At 47.4% G+C, this 19,721-nt stretch overlaps 9 protein-coding genes across 9 annotated transcripts; 5 read left to right on the plus strand and 4 right to left on the minus strand. All coding sequences in view use genetic code 12, as the record gives it.

Annotated features, from left to right (window-relative positions):
- Nucleotides 1-593: 593 nt before the first annotated feature.
- Nucleotides 594-3,383, plus strand: RPG1A (translation initiation factor eIF3 core subunit a; the record flags this gene model as incomplete). Its single annotated transcript, XM_029036049.2, has 1 exon — nucleotides 594-3,383. One exon carries the CDS (start codon nucleotides 594-596, stop codon nucleotides 3,381-3,383), a length of 2,790 nt encoding a protein of 929 aa, XP_028891291.1.
- A 314-nt stretch (nucleotides 3,384-3,697) lies between these two features.
- RBK1 (putative ribokinase) lies at nucleotides 3,698-4,684 on the plus strand (the record flags this gene model as incomplete). Its single annotated transcript, XM_029036050.2, has 1 exon — nucleotides 3,698-4,684. The coding sequence occupies one exon, from the start codon at nucleotides 3,698-3,700 to the stop codon at nucleotides 4,682-4,684; it is 987 nt and encodes a 328-aa protein (XP_028891292.2).
- Nucleotides 4,685-4,804: 120 nt separating this feature from the next.
- Nucleotides 4,805-5,776, minus strand: FEN1 (fatty acid elongase ELO2; the record flags this gene model as incomplete). Its single annotated transcript, XM_029036051.2, has 1 exon — nucleotides 4,805-5,776. One exon carries the CDS (start codon nucleotides 5,774-5,776, stop codon nucleotides 4,805-4,807), a length of 972 nt encoding a protein of 323 aa, XP_028891293.1.
- An 838-nt stretch (nucleotides 5,777-6,614) lies between these two features.
- Nucleotides 6,615-7,914, plus strand: CJI96_0002539 (2,5-diamino-6-(ribosylamino)-4(3H)-pyrimidinone 5'-phosphate reductase; the record flags this gene model as incomplete). Its single annotated transcript, XM_029036052.2, has 2 exons — nucleotides 6,615-6,642; nucleotides 7,079-7,914. The coding sequence occupies 2 exons, from the start codon at nucleotides 6,615-6,617 to the stop codon at nucleotides 7,912-7,914; spliced, it is 864 nt and encodes a 287-aa protein (XP_028891294.2).
- Nucleotides 7,915-7,958: 44 nt separating this feature from the next.
- On the minus strand, nucleotides 7,959-8,600 carry CJI96_0002540 (DNA-directed RNA polymerase core subunit RPB5; the record flags this gene model as incomplete). The annotated part of the gene is made up of 1 exon (XM_029036053.2): nucleotides 7,959-8,600. The coding sequence occupies one exon, from the start codon at nucleotides 8,598-8,600 to the stop codon at nucleotides 7,959-7,961; it is 642 nt and encodes a 213-aa protein (XP_028891295.1).
- A 132-nt stretch (nucleotides 8,601-8,732) lies between these two features.
- On the minus strand, nucleotides 8,733-11,885 carry CJI96_0002541 (uncharacterized protein; the record flags this gene model as incomplete). The annotated part of the gene is made up of 1 exon (XM_029036054.2): nucleotides 8,733-11,885. One exon carries the CDS (start codon nucleotides 11,883-11,885, stop codon nucleotides 8,733-8,735), a length of 3,153 nt encoding a protein of 1,050 aa, XP_028891296.2.
- An 872-nt stretch (nucleotides 11,886-12,757) lies between these two features.
- On the minus strand, nucleotides 12,758-13,045 carry CJI96_0002542 (uncharacterized protein; the record flags this gene model as incomplete). Its single annotated transcript, XM_029036055.2, has 1 exon — nucleotides 12,758-13,045. The coding sequence occupies one exon, from the start codon at nucleotides 13,043-13,045 to the stop codon at nucleotides 12,758-12,760; it is 288 nt and encodes a 95-aa protein (XP_028891297.1).
- Nucleotides 13,046-13,817: 772 nt separating this feature from the next.
- On the plus strand, nucleotides 13,818-15,272 carry CDC6 (AAA family ATPase CDC6; the record flags this gene model as incomplete). The annotated part of the gene is made up of 1 exon (XM_029036056.2): nucleotides 13,818-15,272. The coding sequence occupies one exon, from the start codon at nucleotides 13,818-13,820 to the stop codon at nucleotides 15,270-15,272; it is 1,455 nt and encodes a 484-aa protein (XP_028891298.2).
- Nucleotides 15,273-15,911: 639 nt separating this feature from the next.
- SNT1 (Snt1p) lies at nucleotides 15,912-19,604 on the plus strand (the record flags this gene model as incomplete). The annotated part of the gene is made up of 1 exon (XM_029036057.2): nucleotides 15,912-19,604. One exon carries the CDS (start codon nucleotides 15,912-15,914, stop codon nucleotides 19,602-19,604), a length of 3,693 nt encoding a protein of 1,230 aa, XP_028891299.2.
- Nucleotides 19,605-19,721: the final 117 nt, after the last annotated feature.

A 19,721-nucleotide genomic window follows, 5' to 3' on the forward strand; every position in this document is an offset into this window, starting at 1 on the left:
TGTAATGGAAAACACAAGAATTCGAGTCTCTGGTATATGGCATATACTATCCAACTTTCATTTTGTGGTAGCCTATATCAAATGGCGGTTTTGTATAGGAAATAACTCCAAGCATGAGAATTTCGTTCCATTTTGCAGCCATTTCGCAAATACAGCTACCACTCGATAGTGACCAAATGTAGTCAGTTACTCCAGGATTATCATTTTGCCGTACTAACAATTGAATGATCTGATTGAGTGATCGTAATGAAAATTGAAATTTTCGGCTCAACTGGACATCCCGCCCATCTGGACATCCCGCCCATCTTTCCACTGGTGAAAAATCCCGATAAGACAGGTGAGCAATGAGAAGACATTACTAGTCAACCGGAACACATTGACGAAATCGAGTATATGGGTCAAGATTATAAATTTCTTCAAATATAAAAAAAAGAACAGCCAAAAAAAAACAAAAAAACCCATCGTCATCAAACTCTATTTCAAAAATCATCTAACTGACACCATCCGTCTGTGTGAGTCCTGCACGACCTCGAAAATTTTGCCATACATTGATTGCAAAAAAAATATATATACATAAATCAACCCTGTAAGCAATGCCCCCAGCACACAAGAATCAGGCGTTGCGCCCGGAAAACGTGTTGAAACGTGCCGAGGACCTTATTGGCGTCGACCAGAAAGATGCTGCTCTCGAGGTCTTGTACGAGATGATCACGTCCAAGAGAACCAGGTACTTGCCAGTTGAGGACTTGGAGCCCATTGGTCTTTTGCTTATTGAATTGGCTGTTCACTTCAGAAAGGGAAAAGTCGCCAAGGACGCCTTGCACCAGTACAAGAAGAATGTGCAGATGCTGGAAAACGGGTTGGAGTCTGTGCAAGTGATTGTGAAGAAGTTCATTGAGTTGGCAGAGAAAAAGTTGAACGAGGCCCAAGCCAAGGCAGACATCAAGATGGACCAGGAGGAAGACGACGATTTGGAGACCTCGCAGACACCAGAGTCGATTTTGTTGTCTGCTGTGTCGAACGCTGACTCTGCTGACAGAACCGAGAGAGAGTTGGTGACTCCTTGGTTGAGGTTCTTGTGGGAAGCGTACCGTGCAGTGTTGGACATTTTGAGAAACAACTCGAAGTTGGAGGTCACCTACTCCGCTATTGTCAACCAGGCGTTCCAATTCTGCTTGCGCTTCAACAGAAAGGCTGAATTCAGAAGACTCTGTGAGTTGTTGAGAGCTCACATGCAGTGGGTCACCACCAACGCTCCAGGCAAGTCTACCGGCACCAACGTCAACGCTGTGGACTTGTCCGACTCCGATACCGTGCAGAGATACTTGGATCAGCGTTTCCACCAGTTGAACATCTCGGTGAAGTTGGAGTTGTGGCAGGAATCGTTCAGATCGGTTGATGATGTCCACACCTTGATCACAGCATCGAAGAAGACTCCCAAGCCAGTCATGATGGCTAACTATTACGAGAATTTGGCCAGAATCTTCGCTGTTTCAGACAACACTTTGTTTCACGCTGCTGCCTGGAATAAGTTTTTCAATTTGTTCTCGCAGTCTCCCAATGCTACCGACAAGGAGTTGAGCTATTACGCATCTGTGCTTGTTTTGTCGACCTTGTCGATCCCAACCAAGTCGTTGAACATCAATGAGACCGTCGTCGACGAGCAGAAGGCTAAGAACGCCAAGTTGACCTCTTTGTTGAACTTGAGCCAGGTACCTACCAGAGACAGCTTGATCTCGTCCATTGTTAACAAGAACATCTTGAAATTTGTTGACCCTGCCGTGAAGGAGTTGTTTGAGATTTTGAGCGACACTGAGTTCCACCCCTTGACCGCCAAGGAGAAGGTGGCAGGTGTCTTCCAAGTCATCAAGGAAGACAAAGCTTACAGCAAGTACATTCCTACTTTGACCGAGGTTGTTGCCATCAGATCGTTCCAGCAGGTTTCTCAGATCTACGAGGCAGTCAAGTTGGACTTTTTGGTTTCCTTGGGTATCATCGAGGGCACTGAGTACACCTTGACCGAGTTGGAAGTCGAAGACATGATTGTCAACGCTGTCAAGAAGGGCCACTTGTTCTTGACCATCGACCACGAGTCGCAAGTTGTCACTTTCGAGTCCAACCCATTCGAAGACTCGTACACTGACTCATTATCTTCCAAGTTGCAGGCTACCCCTGCTGAGTTGGTGAGAACGCAATTGTCCAAATTGGCCTCTGTTTTGGCCCAGTCTCGCGAGGTAATCGATCCACACTACGAAGCCCGTAAGCAGCACAGACGCGAGGTTGCTTTGCAAAACGCCATTTCTGGTTTTGTCAGAGAGCAGGAGCTGATTGCCGACCGTGTCAAGGTTTTGGAGGAACGCAAGAAGCTTGCTGAGAAGCGCAGACGTGAAGAGGAAGAGAGGGCCGCGAAGGCCAGACAGGAGAGATTGATTGCTGAGCAGAAGGCAGAACAGGAGAGATTGGCTCAAGAGCAAGAGAGAAAGAATTTGGAAAGATTGGAGAGAGAGAAGAAGGCCATTGCCGACAGCAACAAGAGAAAGATTGCCGAGGAGATCAACGCCAAGGGTATCATCAAGATCGATTTGGACAACTTGGAGGACTTGGACACCGACAAGTTGCGTGCTATGCAGATCGAGCAATTGAACAAGGACAGAAAGAACTTGGAAGAAAAGATGAAGGTTGTGTTCAAAAAGGCGGACCATCTCGAGAGAGCATACAGAAAGTACGAGTTGAAGTACTTGGCCGAGGAGGCTGCTACCCAGAAGGAGAGAGACATCAAGGCTCACGAGGAGCTCACCCGAACCAGAATCGAGAAGGCCCGCAAGGAACACGAGGCTGCCAAGGCGTTGAAGGAACGTTTGAGCCGTGTGTTGCCCGACTATTCTTCTTTCAAGAAGCATATTGACGAGGCCAATGCTGCCAAGGTGGCTGAGATGAAGGAGAAGGCCAGAGCTGCTTTGGAGCAGGCCAAGAAGGAGCGTATTGAGCACGTGAAGCACCAGAGAATCGAGCAATTGAGAGAGATCAAGGAGCAAGAGGCTCGTGCTGCCGAGGAAGAGGCCCGTAAGCGTGCCAGAGAAGCCGAGATGGAGAAGCTTCGTGAGGACTTGAGGAGGCAAAAGGAGAAGGATGCCGAGATGGCCCAAAGGAGAGCTGCCATGGAAGCCGAAATGGCTGCTGCTCGTTCTCCAGCACCAGGACGGTACGTTCCACCATCCCGTCTGGGTATTGCCGCTCGCCAAAGCCCATCGCCCGCACCAGCACCAGTGTCTCCACAGGCCCCCAAGGCTGCTCCACAAGCTACTTCTCCAGCGCCAGCTTCCGACAAGCCATTAACGTTTGCAGAGAAGATGAGATTGAAGAGACAAGGCAAGCTTGTGTAAAACATACGATAGCATCAATAGATTGCATACTAATTGAAGGAGCCAGAGAGCAACACTGAGATATCAAGTATTTGTATTAGTGCGTGGTACATTATCAGTAGATGGAGATTTGCACCCAACCAAAGGCGGCAAACTCTCCGTGTAATGAAACAAAAAAAAGCAATAACTGTAATTTGTCACTGCAAACCGTCCACATTTGCTGCTTTCTTGTGAAATATTTTTCCCCATGTTGTCCCACCGTGTGGTTCCACTTCCACCAGTCACATATTCCGTGCGCATCAGAATCCATCCCGCAACTCCACCTTCTTTCCCCCATGATAACCGTAGTAGGCTCCTTGAACTACGATCTCGTGACATACACGGACAAAGTGCCTGACGCAGGCGAAACGTTCCAAGCAAACACCTTCGAAAACCATTTGGGCGGCAAGGGACTCAATGAGAGTTTGGCGTGTGCCAGACTATCAAAAGATTCAGCTACCAAAGTCAGAACCGTGGGCAACGTGGGCGCCGACACCTTTGGCAAGGAGTTGAAGCAGGCTCTCGTGGACGCTGGCATCGATACGCAGTATGTGGCGACTTTGGAAGGGTACTCGTCGGGAGTAGCGGTGATCTTGGTGGAAACTTCTGGCGAAAACAGGATCTTGTACACTCCAGGTGCCAATGGCCAGTTGAAGCCCACGAACGAGCAGTACGAGACGTATTTTGCAGATTCCAGCGATGGTGATTTTGTGGTGGTGCAGAACGAGTACCCCGATACAGTGAAGACCATCGAGTGGGTGAAAAAGCATAGGCCTGGGGTGAACATTGCGTTGAATCCCTCGCCATTTAAGCCAATTCCTCCAGAGACGTTGGCCAAAATAGACTTGCTCATTGTCAACGAGGGAGAGGCCTTGGAAGTTGGTTCGCAGGTGTTCAGTGGCAGTGACTTGGATGCGTTCAAGGCCACAATTGCCAGCGACGAAACCAAAGGGTTTGGGCATTTGGCAGAGAAGTTGCAGACTTTGCTTGACCAGAACAACGTCAGCTCCGTGATCATTACCATGGGCAGCAAAGGCAGCATTTCGACGTCCAAGGATGCTGCTGAGCCGGTGTTCACGCCATCGAAGAAAGTGACCAACGTCGTAGACACCACAGGTGCTGGCGACACGTTCTTTGGCGGTGTTGTTCTGCGATTGAGCGGGGGAGCCACCTTGAGTCAGGCAGTCGAGTTTGCTACGAGGGCCAGTGCCTTGGCAATTCAAAAAAAGGGAGCCGCCGAAGGGATCCCAACGTACAAGATGGTAGAGGAGGCTACATTTTGAGAAAAACGAAAGCGATTGGATTCTAATCAAGCAGAATTAGTGAGTCTTTGCAGAATTAGTGAGTCTTTAAATTGGCTTGCTGGCTGGCTGGCTGGCTGGCTTGCTGGCTTGCTTGCTTGTTTATTTCCTCTTGCGGAGGGTCTCTGGAGCAGGGGAGTCTCTGTCGGAGGCAGTGACGTACTCGTTCACTTGAGCAGCCACACCGCCCAGGACAGACTTGACTCTCTTGGATCTTCTGGAGCCCTTTCTCTTGTACACGTCGATGTAGAAGGCAATAAATAAGACGAGGTACGAGGACAAGATGGCGCATCCGTAGTATGCGGCGCTCATGGAGCCAGCGCAGTCGGAACAAACAAACAAAATGTGTCTGGCAGAGGGCACATACAAGTAAATGAGCTTGTGGAAAGTGGCAAAGTAGACAAAGCCCAAGTCCAAGATAAACTGGATGATCTGGAAACGAGTGACCCACTCCTTCCACCACACTCTGATGCCTCTGGCGGCCAAAAAGTAGTACCAGTACATCACCACGTGCACACCCAAGTTCAAGGAGATGGGGACCCAAGAAATAGGGGTTTTACCGATCAACTGCGTGTAGCACAACAAGGCGGTAGCGCCATGGTGGTAGGTGTGCAAAAACGTCAATTTCTTCTGTTTCACCACCAAAAACACGGTATCGAGAAACTCGGTGAACTTGGTCAAGTAGTTCAAGTAGTACAACGTGACAAGCTCCTGGGTCCAGGCGTTGGGGCTGCAGATGGCGTAGAACAAGCCGTGGTTGTAGATGATGGGAATGAGCTGCTCCATCATCAACACCAACAAGGTCAACGACAACGTGGTGAGGAACAAGTTGTGGATCTGAAACAACCCGTTCAACACAAGCGGCTTGACGCCCAATTTCTTGAACAAGAAGTTGCCGCCGAAAATCACCACGTAGTAAACAGCAATAGCAGCGGCCACTGGAGGGAAAGTACTCATTGGAGTCTCACCTGGGACAAAAGCAAACTCGGAGGGAACAAAGCGGCCTCCGGAAGCGGTAGTGACGGCTTTGTCAAACAACGGCCACAAGGGTATGAAAAACGGCGAGTCGGGCATCTCCACAGAAATATTTGGAGGGAAAAAGGTGAAGTAGAAGGTGGTGAAGATTTATAGGACTAGTGGTGAAAAAAAGGTCAACAACCGCGGATGGAATGTGCAGATATAGCAAGAAAAGGGGAAGAAGGCGTTGGAGATGCCGATTAGGTGAGGTAATGAGAATGAGGGGAAGAGAAAGCTGACGTGGAAAAAAATTTATCGTTAATATTTGTTTAGGCTAGCGGTTAGTATCTTGTCTCTTCTAGTGGACTGGTCTGAGTCGCCAGCTGCGCACAAAGATGTCTCAAAAGCGTGTTTGAGACCATGTGGAATTTGCACTGTGGGGGCACGAAACGTCATCTGTACAAACGGGGTTTGAAGGGATTTCAAACGATGTTGCATTGAAAATTCATGCAGAGAACGAAGTTTACTGGCTGCTCCAACTAAGCGTGTTATGATTCGATGAGAGCGTTGGACGAGTGGGGCCCATTGTTTGCAGCCATTACAATGACTCGGTAGTCATCGCGATGGCCCATATATAAGAGAATGGGGTGAAAAAAAAAATATAAATCTGAAACTAAATGCATTCTGGATGCCTGATTCCGCTTATGTTGCGTTGGCCTTTCATCCCTTTTTGTAATTTATTTTTTTTTTTGTTCTTGTTTTGTACGTGAGAATGGGCAAATGGGAATTTTCTCTTTATGGCACTTTTCTGAGTCGCGTCTGCATTTGATGCTGCCAGCAGCGTGCTGGGCGGTGGTGTGTGGGTTTTCTTTCTGAAGAGGTGAAGGGCCCTTGAAGGTTTTTGTACTTTTGTATCTGATACTACTATGTATTGTATTGGATTTGTTGTTAAGAAATGTTGGGGTGGTATCAAAAACGACCTGGTATGTGGATTTGCAAGGTCGTAGTGAGAGTATTTCGCAGCCAAAACATGAGGGTGCGAAATTCACAAGTTTGCATTATTTTCATCAAAAAACGACCTTGAATGGCTGACAATTTTATGTGATGAAGTAGCATGCGTAGCTGCAAAAAGGTTCTAAATTCCACACTGTCAAGCGTCAACGTATCGCTACGTAGAGCCATAAATTTACATTCGTGTGTGATTTTGATTAAGGCTTCTAGAGGGCTGCGTAGCATGTTGCACGGATCCACTCACTGGGACATTGCCAATGAAACATTCACCTCCAGTTCCAATCCGTAGAACTCACCACTCTCAGCCAAATTTTCATCCCGTTAGCGGTCTTTCTTCATTCTCTGCGTGTCTTCTCCCTTTCCAACCTCCTCACTTCTCACCACTTTTCGCACCAATACTTACCCCAGACTTCATCGCCTACACCAATCTATTCTTCATGAACCTTGAACCTTCCCTTGAACCCTTCCTCGAGCCGTATCTACCGAGACAAAATAACAACACGAGCTCTTCTAACGCAGACCAAGATTCCAAGAACCAACAGTCAAGCCGCCGCCCTGAGACCTCCACTTCATCACCAGAGCTCCCCTTCATCACCCTCACTTGGGCTCAGAGCTTGGATGGCCGCATAGCTGCTGCTCCTGGAACACAGACCAAGATTTCCGGTCCTGAGACGAAGGTGATGACCCATTACCAGCGCAGCCGACACGATGCGATCTTGGTGGGCGCAGGCACTGCTACCACTGACGATCCGAAGCTCAATTGCCGCTTTCCTGAAGTGGGCGCTCACTTTATACGGCCTGTTGTGGTTGACCCTCGCCACAGATGGAGATACTCGAGCTCTACAGCTCGAAAGGTGTATAAGCAGGGCGCAGGTTTGGCTCCTTTTGTTGTTGTAAGTGAGAGTGTTGCGTTAGATCCTGAGGAGGTGGACATTATGGAGAAAGATGGTGGTCAATTCGTGCCATTGAGCTTGGGAAACGACTTGGTTGCCAATTGGAAACTCATCTTTGGCGCATTACACCGTTTGGGCATCTCCAGTGTGATGGTTGAAGGAGGAGCTTTTGTTATAGAGTCGCTACTAGCACTGGCCCTTGCGGATTCTATGGTCATTACCATTGGTTCTACAATTCTAGGACGTGACGGGGTTGCTGTGTCTCCTCCTGTTTCGTTGCAACTACAAGACGTCTCCTGGTGGAAGGGACGACACGACAGTGTGATGGCCGCGAGACCAAAACGCCCATGACTCGTAACTAGACTAGTATTTTTATTTTAATATGCTATTATACATCACAAGCAGATTCTGTACGATGCGTACCGGCCCGATGTCTCGGACCGTCTGATGATCTTGACAACGTCTCCTCTCTTCAATCCCAAATAACGGGCAACAGGGTCTTCTCTTTGTATACGAGGCAACTGCGACTCCTTCAACCTGTATCTCTCCAACAACTCCTTCTTCTCGAGCTTTGACAAACGAATGTGTTTGGGCACCAACTCGTGGTGAGTGATGTTGACAATCAAGTCGCTTTCTTGAAATACCTCGATCGTGGCGGGTGCTACGGTGGGAATCAACTTGTTGGCACTGGGCGTTATCGAGTTCTGGTAGATGAAAATACCCGTGCTGAAGTTCTTCTCAGTGATGTGAATACAGAAGTTTCTCATGGTCTTGATACCAACAGACGCCTCGTCGCAGAACTCAACCCACAAGGAGCCCATCTCTGGAAATCTCTCCAAAGCCTCGGGCGTTGGCTGAGCCTGGAAACACATTAATTTTCTCTGTGGCTCGCCCATGGGACAGATTTTGCTTTTGAACTCATCCAACGTCATGTTGATCTCCGCGTCGGTGATGAAGTAACCCTTGTCTCTGACCATCTCCTTCACCGTTCTGAATGTTCTCCACAAACGGGAGATTGATCTCTCGACGTCATCCATAGCGTGATATATGTGTTGGAGGGCCGGATGTGCTGTAGATGAGCCGTCTATCAGTGCGCTCTTTGGAATTTACCAGTGAGTTTCTCATCTCGAAAATTTCTTGTGCACAGCACGCCCGTACCACCAAAGTAATCAATCGAACTTTCTTCTGAACTGGAGCTCAATGTCGCTGCTAGACTTCCAAATCTTGGTTTTGATTGTCTGTAGCGTCATTGTTGGGTCCAAAATCTGGCCACGACACTCTAGCTCCAACCAGTCTGAGGGTTTCCTTTTTTCTTTCATTTCCAAGGTTCTCGACTCAAATTTCTCTGTAACGTAAAGTAACACCTTGTTCACTCGAAGCATGTTTTGCGACGTGAGTTTAAGCGAGCTTTCCAAAGGTGGGAGACGTTTGATCTTTCTCTGTGATTTGCCGCCAATTTTTTTGTCTGCTGGGTAAGATGAGTAGTCTGCCTCGAAAAGCTGGAAGGCAACCTTGGGCCAATCCTTTCGATCGTATTTATTAAACAAAATTGTGTTCCCTATCCATCTTGGAAGAGTTTGTCTGAGGTCCTTGATGAGATGGTACGTAGTGCTCATCAGCTGTACAGGGTACGTCAAAGCTGTGATCTCATCCAAGTGGAAGCTGCAAACATCTCTGTAATTGCCAAGATCAGGAGAATTTTCAAATATGATGATTAGAAGATTTCCGGGTAGCTTTTCCACGGGTATGAACGGACAGTACAAGGAGCCTTCATCTTTTCCACTCAACGCAGGGTCATTTGAATAGAGAGACATCGCCGTTGTAGCCGTCTTCTTGTTTCCCTGCTGATTGTAGAATTCCATGTACTTTTGTCTGTTTTGCTGGATAAGTTTAAGAATGGAGTCATCAGCAACGTTCTGGTCAGAGATGCTCGATGTGTCAGTCAAGGTGAGCGGATCATCCGCTAGGTCGCTTAAATTACTAGCAAAGGATTGAGCAGGGCTGGAATCAGGCTTGGCCACTTGGATCAGAGCAAGATTAGCTTTCGATGACCTTCGTGAAAAGAGTCGTTTCATCTTGGATGAGTCTTCGGCCCTGCTAGAAATAGAATTCAGATCCACTTCAGAACCAGTCCCGCTGGTCTTCAGTTTTGCGCATGAAGCCCTTAGCTCTTCTCTGGCCTTTTCGTCACTCTTTAGCTCGTAGGAAGCATATTGATGAAAAATTGAATTGAGGAAAATAATCGACAATGGGTATCTCTCATCGTCAACGGCTCTTGCCATGTGTTCTTTGGCTACCTGGTTCTTCTCGAGAGCCATAAATGGGTATTGCTTCACCATTTCGTCGTAGTAAATTTCCACATTGAGAGAAGATGACTCCATTATGTACACCAAGAGTTTACCTGATCTGATCTCCACTTCACACCAGTTGCTGAACGTATCTAGCGTTTGATTTTCTTGAACGATTTGGTCCATGGCCCGAGTCATCTCTTTCATGTCATCATCAGATAGTCTTTTGTCACTCCCTGTCTTACTTGGATATGTCTTGATCACCCGACAAATGAACACATCCCATATTTTGATGTCTCCATTGTGATAAAGCACAACCATCCAGCGCTTGTTGTTAAGCATGCGCTTCGCCACAATAGACTTAGGACTCAATGGAAACCTTTCTATGGGGCGTGAATTGAACGCTACCGAGATAACTTGACAAGCAGGAATGGGGTTGAGCAAAATTTCCACAGGGGTCTGGTCTACTGTGGTATCCTCATCGATTGTCGTTGGCTTGAGCTCCTCCTTGTACGCATTAACAAATTCAGTAGAAGGGCCCCCATTAATACACAAAAACATCGAGTTATACTCGGCATTTCCGTCTATTGCGTCCCGCTCTATATTTGTCACCGACATCGGGTAATTGGAGAAAGATGACTGAATGTCTAATGTAGTGTCCATTGAAAGATGGCTGACGATGTCGTAAAAGTCAGAGTTGAGATCAGATTGATCTGCTGTGGCTCCTTCTAGCTTAGCTTGGTGGTGGTCATCGTCAGTCTGGTTGTCGATGTTGACTAGATGGTCAACATACGTTCTATAGTATTGATACTTAGCCATTTGCTGAGTATCTGGAATGTAGTAACGGTAAAGTGCGTTGTATGTCGATGCGAAGATGGAGCTGTCCTCATCAACGCACAACGAAACGATTGGCGAGTCGGCTTTTGCAACCAAGGTGCAGAGTCCGAGCTTCTCATCTATAAGTGTTAGGTCAGTAGAAGTGAATGTTGGCTCCACGACATCTTCGTCGGCAATGTGTGCAGAAAGATAACTCAAATCCGTCTTCACAACATTTCCTGCCTTATCTCCAGAGTAAAACACTTTGAAGTCAGAGATTCCAGAATCTCCAGCAAGGCCTGGAGACGAGGCATACGGAGTTGTGAGACTCCAAACCGGGTCATCGTGCATTTCAAAGTTTTTGTATACCTTGAAGTTACGCATGTCCCATAGCTTCACTGTCGAGTCAGAAGAACCGCTCAAGATGAAGTCTGAGTTCATCAAAAGGCACCTGACATTATCTTGGTGCCCCACTAACTTTCTAATAAGGTTGGCACCTCCTTCTTTCGAGATACGCCGATCGTATAAGTTGATTGTGTTGCTGGGCCCGCCAGCAGAGACCAAGTTGCTGTGATTATTTGCCAAAGCGTATACGGAAGAAGGAAGGTGGGGAGCACCGGAGAAGTTGGGAAAGTGCAGAATCGGTTTTAATGTCTTGAGGTCCCAGATCGCAACCGTTCCGTCAAGGCCACCACTCACAACAAGGTTCTGCAGGGCAATGGACAGAAGCTTTTTGACGTAGTCCGTATGGACGTTGCAGAACTTATGTACATCGTTCTCATCTTTGGTATTGAGATTGATCAACTTCAAGGAAAGATCTGCCAGAGCAGTCACCAACGACCTGTCCCCGTTCACAAGCTTGATATCGTTGATCCAATCGAAATGAGTGTTTCTATTCAGTGTCGCCGAAGAGTCGTACATTGTGGAAAGGTCCCGATGCTGAAGAGATGTAGACAGTATGGCCGTCTCTAACTTGAGAAGCTGCTCATTGAGATCCTGAACTAGCAGCTCTTCTGAATCGGACTCCCCCATGTTGAACAGCGGCAGGCTGGGCCCGTCTATTTGGGGACTCCATACTTTCACCACTCCGTCTCTGCCTCCAGTGAATAGACACTTGGACTTCGCCAGGAGCTGCATAGCATTGATGGGCAAGATGTGATTCTCGTTGGCGCTTGTGTCGCCTAGCACATACGAGAGCCCCTTCCGAACACGGGACATGACTGAAGCGTGTAGTTTATGTGTATTTAGGCTGGATAGAGGTGGATGGATAGACTCCGAGTTAGCGAACAGTTGTATGTAGGTGGTTTTTTGTGCCTTACAAATGGGGAACTTGAAATAGGGGAATTGCAGAGAAAGGATGTGAATAAGTGTTTTTTAGGGGAATTTTAAATAGAGAATAACTGCAATTGCCAGAGGAGTCATCCTTTTGCTGAAAGCATGTGTCTTATGGTAGAGGCTGTTTGCAGCCAACAGTCGCAGCTAACATATACTACTACCAGCGAGATCGAACGCATAATTTTCTAACGAAGTCTGTGGGTTGTATTGGAAATGTGAGGTCATTGGATTTCGTGAGGAAGGAGTCGGGGACCTGAGAGCGCCAATTTGTTTGTGGCAGATGCAATCTCCTTCCATTAGTATATGGAAAGAGCCCACCGCTCACAATTCCGAGGTTCCTTTTTTTTTTTATATAAAATTCCCCAATATGTGCTTTTGTTTCACTATCAGGTACTCGTTCGCCAAGCAGCTTCGAACGCAATGCCCAGGACTTGTATTTTTTAATAAGTAACATTACCCTCTTCCTGTAATTACTTAACCGTGCAATCGAGTGAGAGATAAAAGGAGACGTACCTTTGACGTCTTCTTGTAAACTTCAGCAGCCAGCCAGAGAAAGGCATCAAAAATTGCACGAAATGTTGCAGCCGGGGGAAATGTCTCTAAAACGTGTAGGCTCAAAAAATGACACAAACATTCCACTATAAGATGACTTGTCCCGTAATTTAGATTATAAGGATAGACAGATCCTTCTACAGCAGACCTTCCGCAGGTCTCTGTAACTCACGTAGATTCATTGCCCATTGTCTCATTGACCACTAGTGACCTTTGCTGCTCTTTTCGAACTCCTTAAGCGCTTCGGTCAAGGACTCGTTCTTCCTCACCACCATGTACATGTCAGCAGGCTTGATCACGTTGCGCCCAGCGTGATCTGCAAAAAGCTCCAAGTCAGTGCCCAAGGTGACCATTTGATTATACACAATTTCCACTAGCGAGGCCACAAACGACGGGCTCGCCGAGACAGATAGCTCACTTGCCCGTTTCTCGACGATTTTGGCCACGGTCAAGTACACCGAAGCCTTTAGCTGTGCTTCTAAGTCCTCCATGTTGAATTAGTGGGGTGAAGGTCTTTGAAGATAATGGTGAAGCCAGAAAATGAAGTGCTAACAAATGTAAGGAACGTTTGTGTTTTGGTTGCTCTGCGGTGCTTGCCTGGGAAAGTTCGATTCTTGAGTATGGTAGATGAGTATTGTAGATGAGTATTGTAGATGAGTATTGTAGATAGGCTCAGAATTGAGTACGATATCTTTACTCACTTGGTCACGTATGGTGAACGTAACGTTCAAGTTTGAAAGGGATACGAATCCAGTTTCTTTTTGAAAATTGTCAAAGCACCGCTTTAGATTTCAAGACTCTGAAAGCTTCACGTCAAATCGCAATCAAGTGCCTCACCTAGAGTATTCACTCATCTACAGTATACGGCTGGTGAAATGGAAAATTCGCGTCCACTGTGCCTTACAAAACTATCAAGGACTACACGCTTTTTCACAAAAGTAAGGGAATTTAGGAAATTTGAAAACATCACCATCACCAAGAAGGCTATAAAAACTGAATTTCCCCTCCAATTTTCATTCAATTGCTTTTCGCTGGCAAAATTGACTATCTATCCCTCCTGGCTACGCGATACCCTGATTCGCGTAATTAGTATTCCGGATTAGGGCAGACGCGCTTTGCAAATGTATAAGGTCGCTACATCTTCTCACGATACAGATCCACAACGATTATTCATTTCTGATAACAGTATACTTTCCTTTCAATCGCTCTATTCCACTTACTTTCGCTCCTTATTTTCGTTCATTTCACTCATTAATGCCTAATATGAAAAGATCAGCACAGTATCTGGAGACCTCATCCAAGAGAAGAGCACTTCAGCCAGTGTCATCTAACCAGCTAGCTACACCTCCCACGACGCCAGAAAAGAAGTCGGTGATTGACTTGGGACTGCAATTGTCGAAACAGGGGGTCAGAAAACTCGACTTCTCCGATTCTGTGTATGCTAAAGCAAAAGGAGTTTTCCAGAGAGGTGCTCGAGATGAGACAAGAGACTGCCTAGTGGGCAGAGAAGAGGAGGCACACAAGTTCTCTAGTTTTCTCAAAACTAGTATTGTGGAGAACAAGTGCAATTCGTTGTACATCTCGGGCCCCCCAGGAACTGGCAAAACCGCTCAGGTGAACTTATCGCTCGACAGACTCACCGGGGGCTCTCAAAAACACGTATACGACTTGTACTCGAGAAAAGTGCAGGTGATGCGAGTCAATTGCATGACGGTAGGCAGGGCCGAGAATGTGTTTCACGAAATCTACTGCCACGTCACGGGCCAGAACCACGGGCACAGAAAAACCTTTGACGATGTCTACGAGTACTTGACCAGCGGTTGTAACGTCGACGCTCTAGTGGTCATGCTCGATGAGATGGACTACTTGATCACAAAGGATCAGCAGGTGTTATTCCAGCTCTTTCAGTGTGCATCGACCCTCAAAAGCCTGGTGTTTCTGACAAAGTTGGTGCTCGTGGGCATCTCCAACGCCTTGGATCTCACAGATAAGTTCCTTCCTCGCCTCCGGTCTAACGGCTATACGCCTGAATCGTTGCAGTTTTTGCCATACACGGGCGAACAGGTGAGACAGGTGATCATCAGCAAACTCCGTTCTCTAGTAGATAAGGAGAACGCCGACTCAATGAGTGAAATCCCCATCATGCATCCTGTGGCCATCCAACTTTGCTGCAAGAAATGTGTCGCCGTCACTGGTGACTTAAGAAAGGCATTCGATATCTGCTACAAGAGCATTGAGTTGGTAGAAAGGCAAACAAAGCAGCAAACGGCCGTGGACAAATTGACGTTTGCCAATGCTCCAAAAGTGCTCATCAACCACGTTGCCCAAGTATGTGCCGCCACGTTTGGTGACACATCGCAAAGTAAAATCAAGTCTCTCAACTTGCTCCAAAAAGCTGTGCTCTGCTGTCTTTTCAACCACGACAGAAGCTCCTCCTCCACTTTGACGGTCAACAAGCTCTTCGACTTCTACACGAAACACACGGCACAGGTGGCCGATATGATGTTGGGGACACTCAGAAAGGGAGAATTTTTGGAGATCATATCAGCTATGGAAGCATCGTCGGTGATTGTGCTTGCCTCCACTTCGAGAACGTGTACTGGGTTGGTTGACGTGGGCAGCAAGAGTGTGCGCCCCAACGTTTCCTATGACGACATCAGCAGAGCCATCCAGGACGTAGGTGTTCTTCGAAGACTATTTAATCATTCAAGCATATAGCTCAAAGAGCTTTCAGAGTCAATGACTCCTCTGTATTATACTTAATAGATTCTGAATATTAACAAATGAAAGCTACATGTAAGAAAAAGAGGATGAGGTTAGAGAAGTCTCAGTTTGATATTAGTCAATTGTAGTCAATGAACTGGGAACAATTCGACTATATTTGCTTTTGTTAACCAGATTTGCAGCCATTACGTTCGCATCTACTAATAGGCAAGCGATAGTAGTGGTCGTGACATATCAACTATTCACCTGAACAAAACACATATCACAAAAAGTGCTATCAACCTATGATACCGCAAAAGAAACTGGATTCCAGAAGAAATCTCGTAGTGCTTTAAACTCACTGGTTGGTAGGTGCTCACGTGACAGCCAGCACATATCCCTGGTTGCCTGGTGCACGGATGCGTCATAAGCGATATCCAACTAAAAAAACCTCTTCAAGCCTTTTCCTGAAACCCCATAGTAAACACCTTTCAGCCGTCAAAAATCCTGCTGTAAAGCGCATAAGCAGAAGCGAATTTATAACCGGGCCACATCAGTTGAATCACGCAAGCATCAAAGTCAGTAAAATCCGCGACACAAGCAAACATCATCATAATAACATCTATCATCACATAACTCCAACATCTATCGAACATGTCCTCGACCTCAAGAGGCGGGCCTCCCATGGGCCGAGATCGAGACCGAGACGTTCGATACGGAAGCGCAACAACAGATGAATACGGAAAACGGAAAAAGAGTCACTATGCTGCCTCCACCAGGAGAGACTTCAAGCTGACGAATTCACCACCTCCAGAGGCAGCTTCGTCGAGCTCATACTCTTCAAATAAGTCCGCTGGAACTGATTACGGCAGATCGCGTTATAGACAGCCGTCTAGCTTAAGCAATAGTGGGCCTCTGTACTCCAGCAGGCTGAACCTTTACGGGAAGGACTCAAGGTATGGGCTGAAGCCAAGCTACAATTACAACGCAAAATACTACAATGAAAGAAGCAGTGGAGGTGCATACGGCTCGTACAATGCTAGCAAACGAGAACCGGCCAGCAACTACTATGGATATCCTAGCTCAAATAGAGACTTCAGAGATAGCAGGGACTTCAGAGACAGCAGGGAGGCAAGAGAGCCCAGAGAGCCCAGAGAGCACCGTGAGACCTGGGATTATAAGGAATCGACGTCTCGAGATATGATCAGCAGCTCCAGTCTACCGAGAGAAGGTGCAAGAGACCAGTGGCGCTCAGATAGGCCTAAGACGTCACTCACGGCATCTGGCCCTCCTCCTAGATCATATGGCTCCTCGCGCTATAACGCTAATAGTATCCCCGTATCTGGACGTGATCATCATCGAGGTAGTGGCGCTTTGTCGCATTCGGGTCCAGACTTCAAGAGGGAAAGATATGACTACGACAATGACCACTCCAATCGATGGAAACTGACATATAGCTCGAGAGATAAGCCTAGGTCTCTCACGGGCTCTCGTCCCTACAAGGAGAAGAGAAGCTCTTCTTCCCTAACTAACAGTGTAGGAGGTCTCAAAAGGGGCGACTCTTACTACCCATCGAAGGGCTCTGCATACCCGTCTGGCATCAATAGATATCAGGATAGGTATACCGACAGGTATACTGAACGAAGACATGATTCAGATGATGTCAAGTCTGGTTATGATGCAGACGACTACGTCACTGAGGAGGCTAGTGCAGACGACGTCAATAAACTGCGCTACCAACGTGAGGAAATAATTGAGGATGGTGTCCGAGATAAGGAAGATGAAGATATGAAGGACGATGAGTACATGAGCGACAAGGAGACTACCGCTAATGACTGGGAAGATACCACAAATGTTGACTCCGAGTTGGAAGCTAAGAAGATTTCCGAATCTGTTGTTCATGATCTTAAGTCTATGGATGGAGGTCAGAGAAGACATAGCGTGACTCGCGAAGAAGATTCATCTCCACAAGAAATTGATGGTGAAAAACTGCACAAAATTCACATCACCGAGGAAGAGGGAGAGCTGAAAGTGAAGGTAGAAGCACCCTCAGAGCCACCTTCATCAGAGCACACGCAATCCAAAGACCTCACCACTTCTACCCTCTCTTCAATCGATGAACTCAAGATGAAACAAGTCACCAAGGAAGATCTTGCATCAGTTGATTACCCTGCGGGCTGCTTTGCTCCTCTTACAGAACTCGACACGAAACTTCAACAACTAAGCTTTGAGTTCAGATTTGAGAATTCACAGAATGATGATGGCACTTTCCTCAGGTTCAGGTTGGCGAAACCATTGAAGAATATTCAAGAGTATCCTTTTTATCAGCAGAACTTGTCTGACTTTGCGTCCAAGTACAAGCGTATAAGCGAAATCCTTGGTCGTCGCGAGCGTGACATGAAGAAGAGACGTCTCTCATTGTGGATGAAATATAATGAATTACAAAAGGAAAATGATGAGAGACGCGAGAAGCTCGACGAACAGCTCAAGGTATTACATCCACCTGATGACGAAGCTAGAAAAGAATTGGAGTCAATTGATATAAGGGTAAAGAATAATGATCAGGTCTCTGACGCTCAATCTCCAACAGAGCCTCAACCTCCTGCTGGACGAAGAGGACGTCGTCACGGTGATTTGGTGACAACGGAGGCTGAATTTCAAGAGATCTTGAAAAGTTTGGAAAATGAGCTGAATGAAGATCCATTGATAAAAGCTCAGCGTGTTTCTGCTACGATTCCAGATCTCATTTTAGATCCCGTTGAGCGCCAAAGCTTCGTTTTCATGGACTCAAACAATATTGTTCATGATAAGGAAAAATGGGCAAGTCGTATCAAGTCAGACTTTATGGACAATTTCACCGAGAGAGAGCATGACGCTTTCTGTGAGGCATTCTGTCGTGCTCCAAAACGTTTTGGTCAAATTTCCAAGATTATAGGTGGCTTGAGAACTCCGGAAGAGTGTGTTGTGCACTATTACATGACAAAGAAGGCGGTCAACTACAAGTACTTGGTATCACAGTTCAAAAAGCGTTCAGCCAGGAAGCCTTCAAGAAGAAAGTCTAAACTTAAAGAGCAAGAGGCGTCCGAAACCACAGATGTCGCTCCTTTGGAGGGTACTGATAGTAGCAAAGAGACCGAAGCAATGACGCCTGATGTTCCTTCCCTCGAACCCGCCGAAGAGGTGAAGCGGAGGCGTGGGGCTACATTGCTGAGTGAAGAATTGGCAAGGGCAATTTCCGGTGAGGATGATGCGGAGCGGCCCCCTAAGAAGAAAGCACGGAGACGTAAGGATGAAGAAGTACAGGTATCGGTAGACGATAAGCCTACTGAGCAGCCGCCTTCGGTTGCTGTGCCCCACGTCGAAGGTGCCTATCCTGGGGCTCCATCCGCTCAGGTATCTCCGCAAGATGGTCTTGCTAATGGCTCAGTCGCAGATGATAAGCGCAAGACCATCACAAGTTATTGGAGTATCACCGAAGTCAATGAGTTCCCTCGCTTGCTCGCACAATATGGTTCCAAGTGGTCAATCATTTCCAAGATGCTCGGCACCAAAACCCCTACGATGGTCAGGAATTACTATCAAAGAAATGCCGCGAAGAACGGATGGCAACAGCTTGTCTTGGATGCGGACGGAAGACTTGGAGGTGGGTTTGACACACATGCGCAGCTCTCCAACGTGGATGCTACGATTGTGGTGAAGCCTCAACGGCGTCCTGATGAGAATCCTCTGGGTCGCAGACAGGAGGAACATGTCAATGGCTCGTTTGGAAGCGCTACAGTAGCCGCCCCTCCTCCCCCTGCTCCACCGAGGATGCCCGAAATTCCTGTGGGCACCTTCCAGCATCCATATCCAAGCTCTGCTTTCCCGCCCAAGCGGGCATCTGTCGGCTCCTTGCTCTCAGGTCCAGTGCCTGTAATGTACGAGCAGACGCCTTACGCGAGCACCATACCACCAGCTACAGCACCAGCTCCAGTTACTCTTCCACCGGTCCTTCCTGCGTCACAGGCACAGCAGCCAGCCAAGCACGGAGGGGTGAAACCCTCAATCATGAGTCTTCTTAATGCGGACAGCACAGGTCTGCTGCCTCCACCCATGTCAGCACCAACGGCATCGCCAGCACCACCTCAACAGCCGCAAATCAGCACACAGCTACAAGTTAGCACACAGCCCGTTCAACCAGCGCCGGCGCCGGCGCCGGTAAAAGCCCCCAAACCAGGCAACCTTGCGTCCTTGCTCAACGCTGCCTCGTCACCATTGCGTGCGCCAGAAGCAGAGGAGAGCAAGCCCGAGCCTCCTAAACCCACCCCCCGCAAGAATAGCATCAAGTCTTTATTGCACGACCTGTGATGTTGATGTAACATAGTTGCAATGCCCGCCAGGCCTGTATTATACCCTAATATAGTAGTAATGATTCCAGGTTGTAGTAGTAGTAGTCAGGTAGAAACAGAGAGATATCCACCATTT

The sequence above is a fragment of the Candidozyma auris genome, chromosome 2 (assembly GCF_003013715.1).
Source record: "Candidozyma auris chromosome 2, complete sequence".
In the NCBI taxonomy this organism is placed as follows: Eukaryota; Fungi; Ascomycota; class Pichiomycetes; order Serinales; family Metschnikowiaceae; genus Candidozyma; species Candidozyma auris.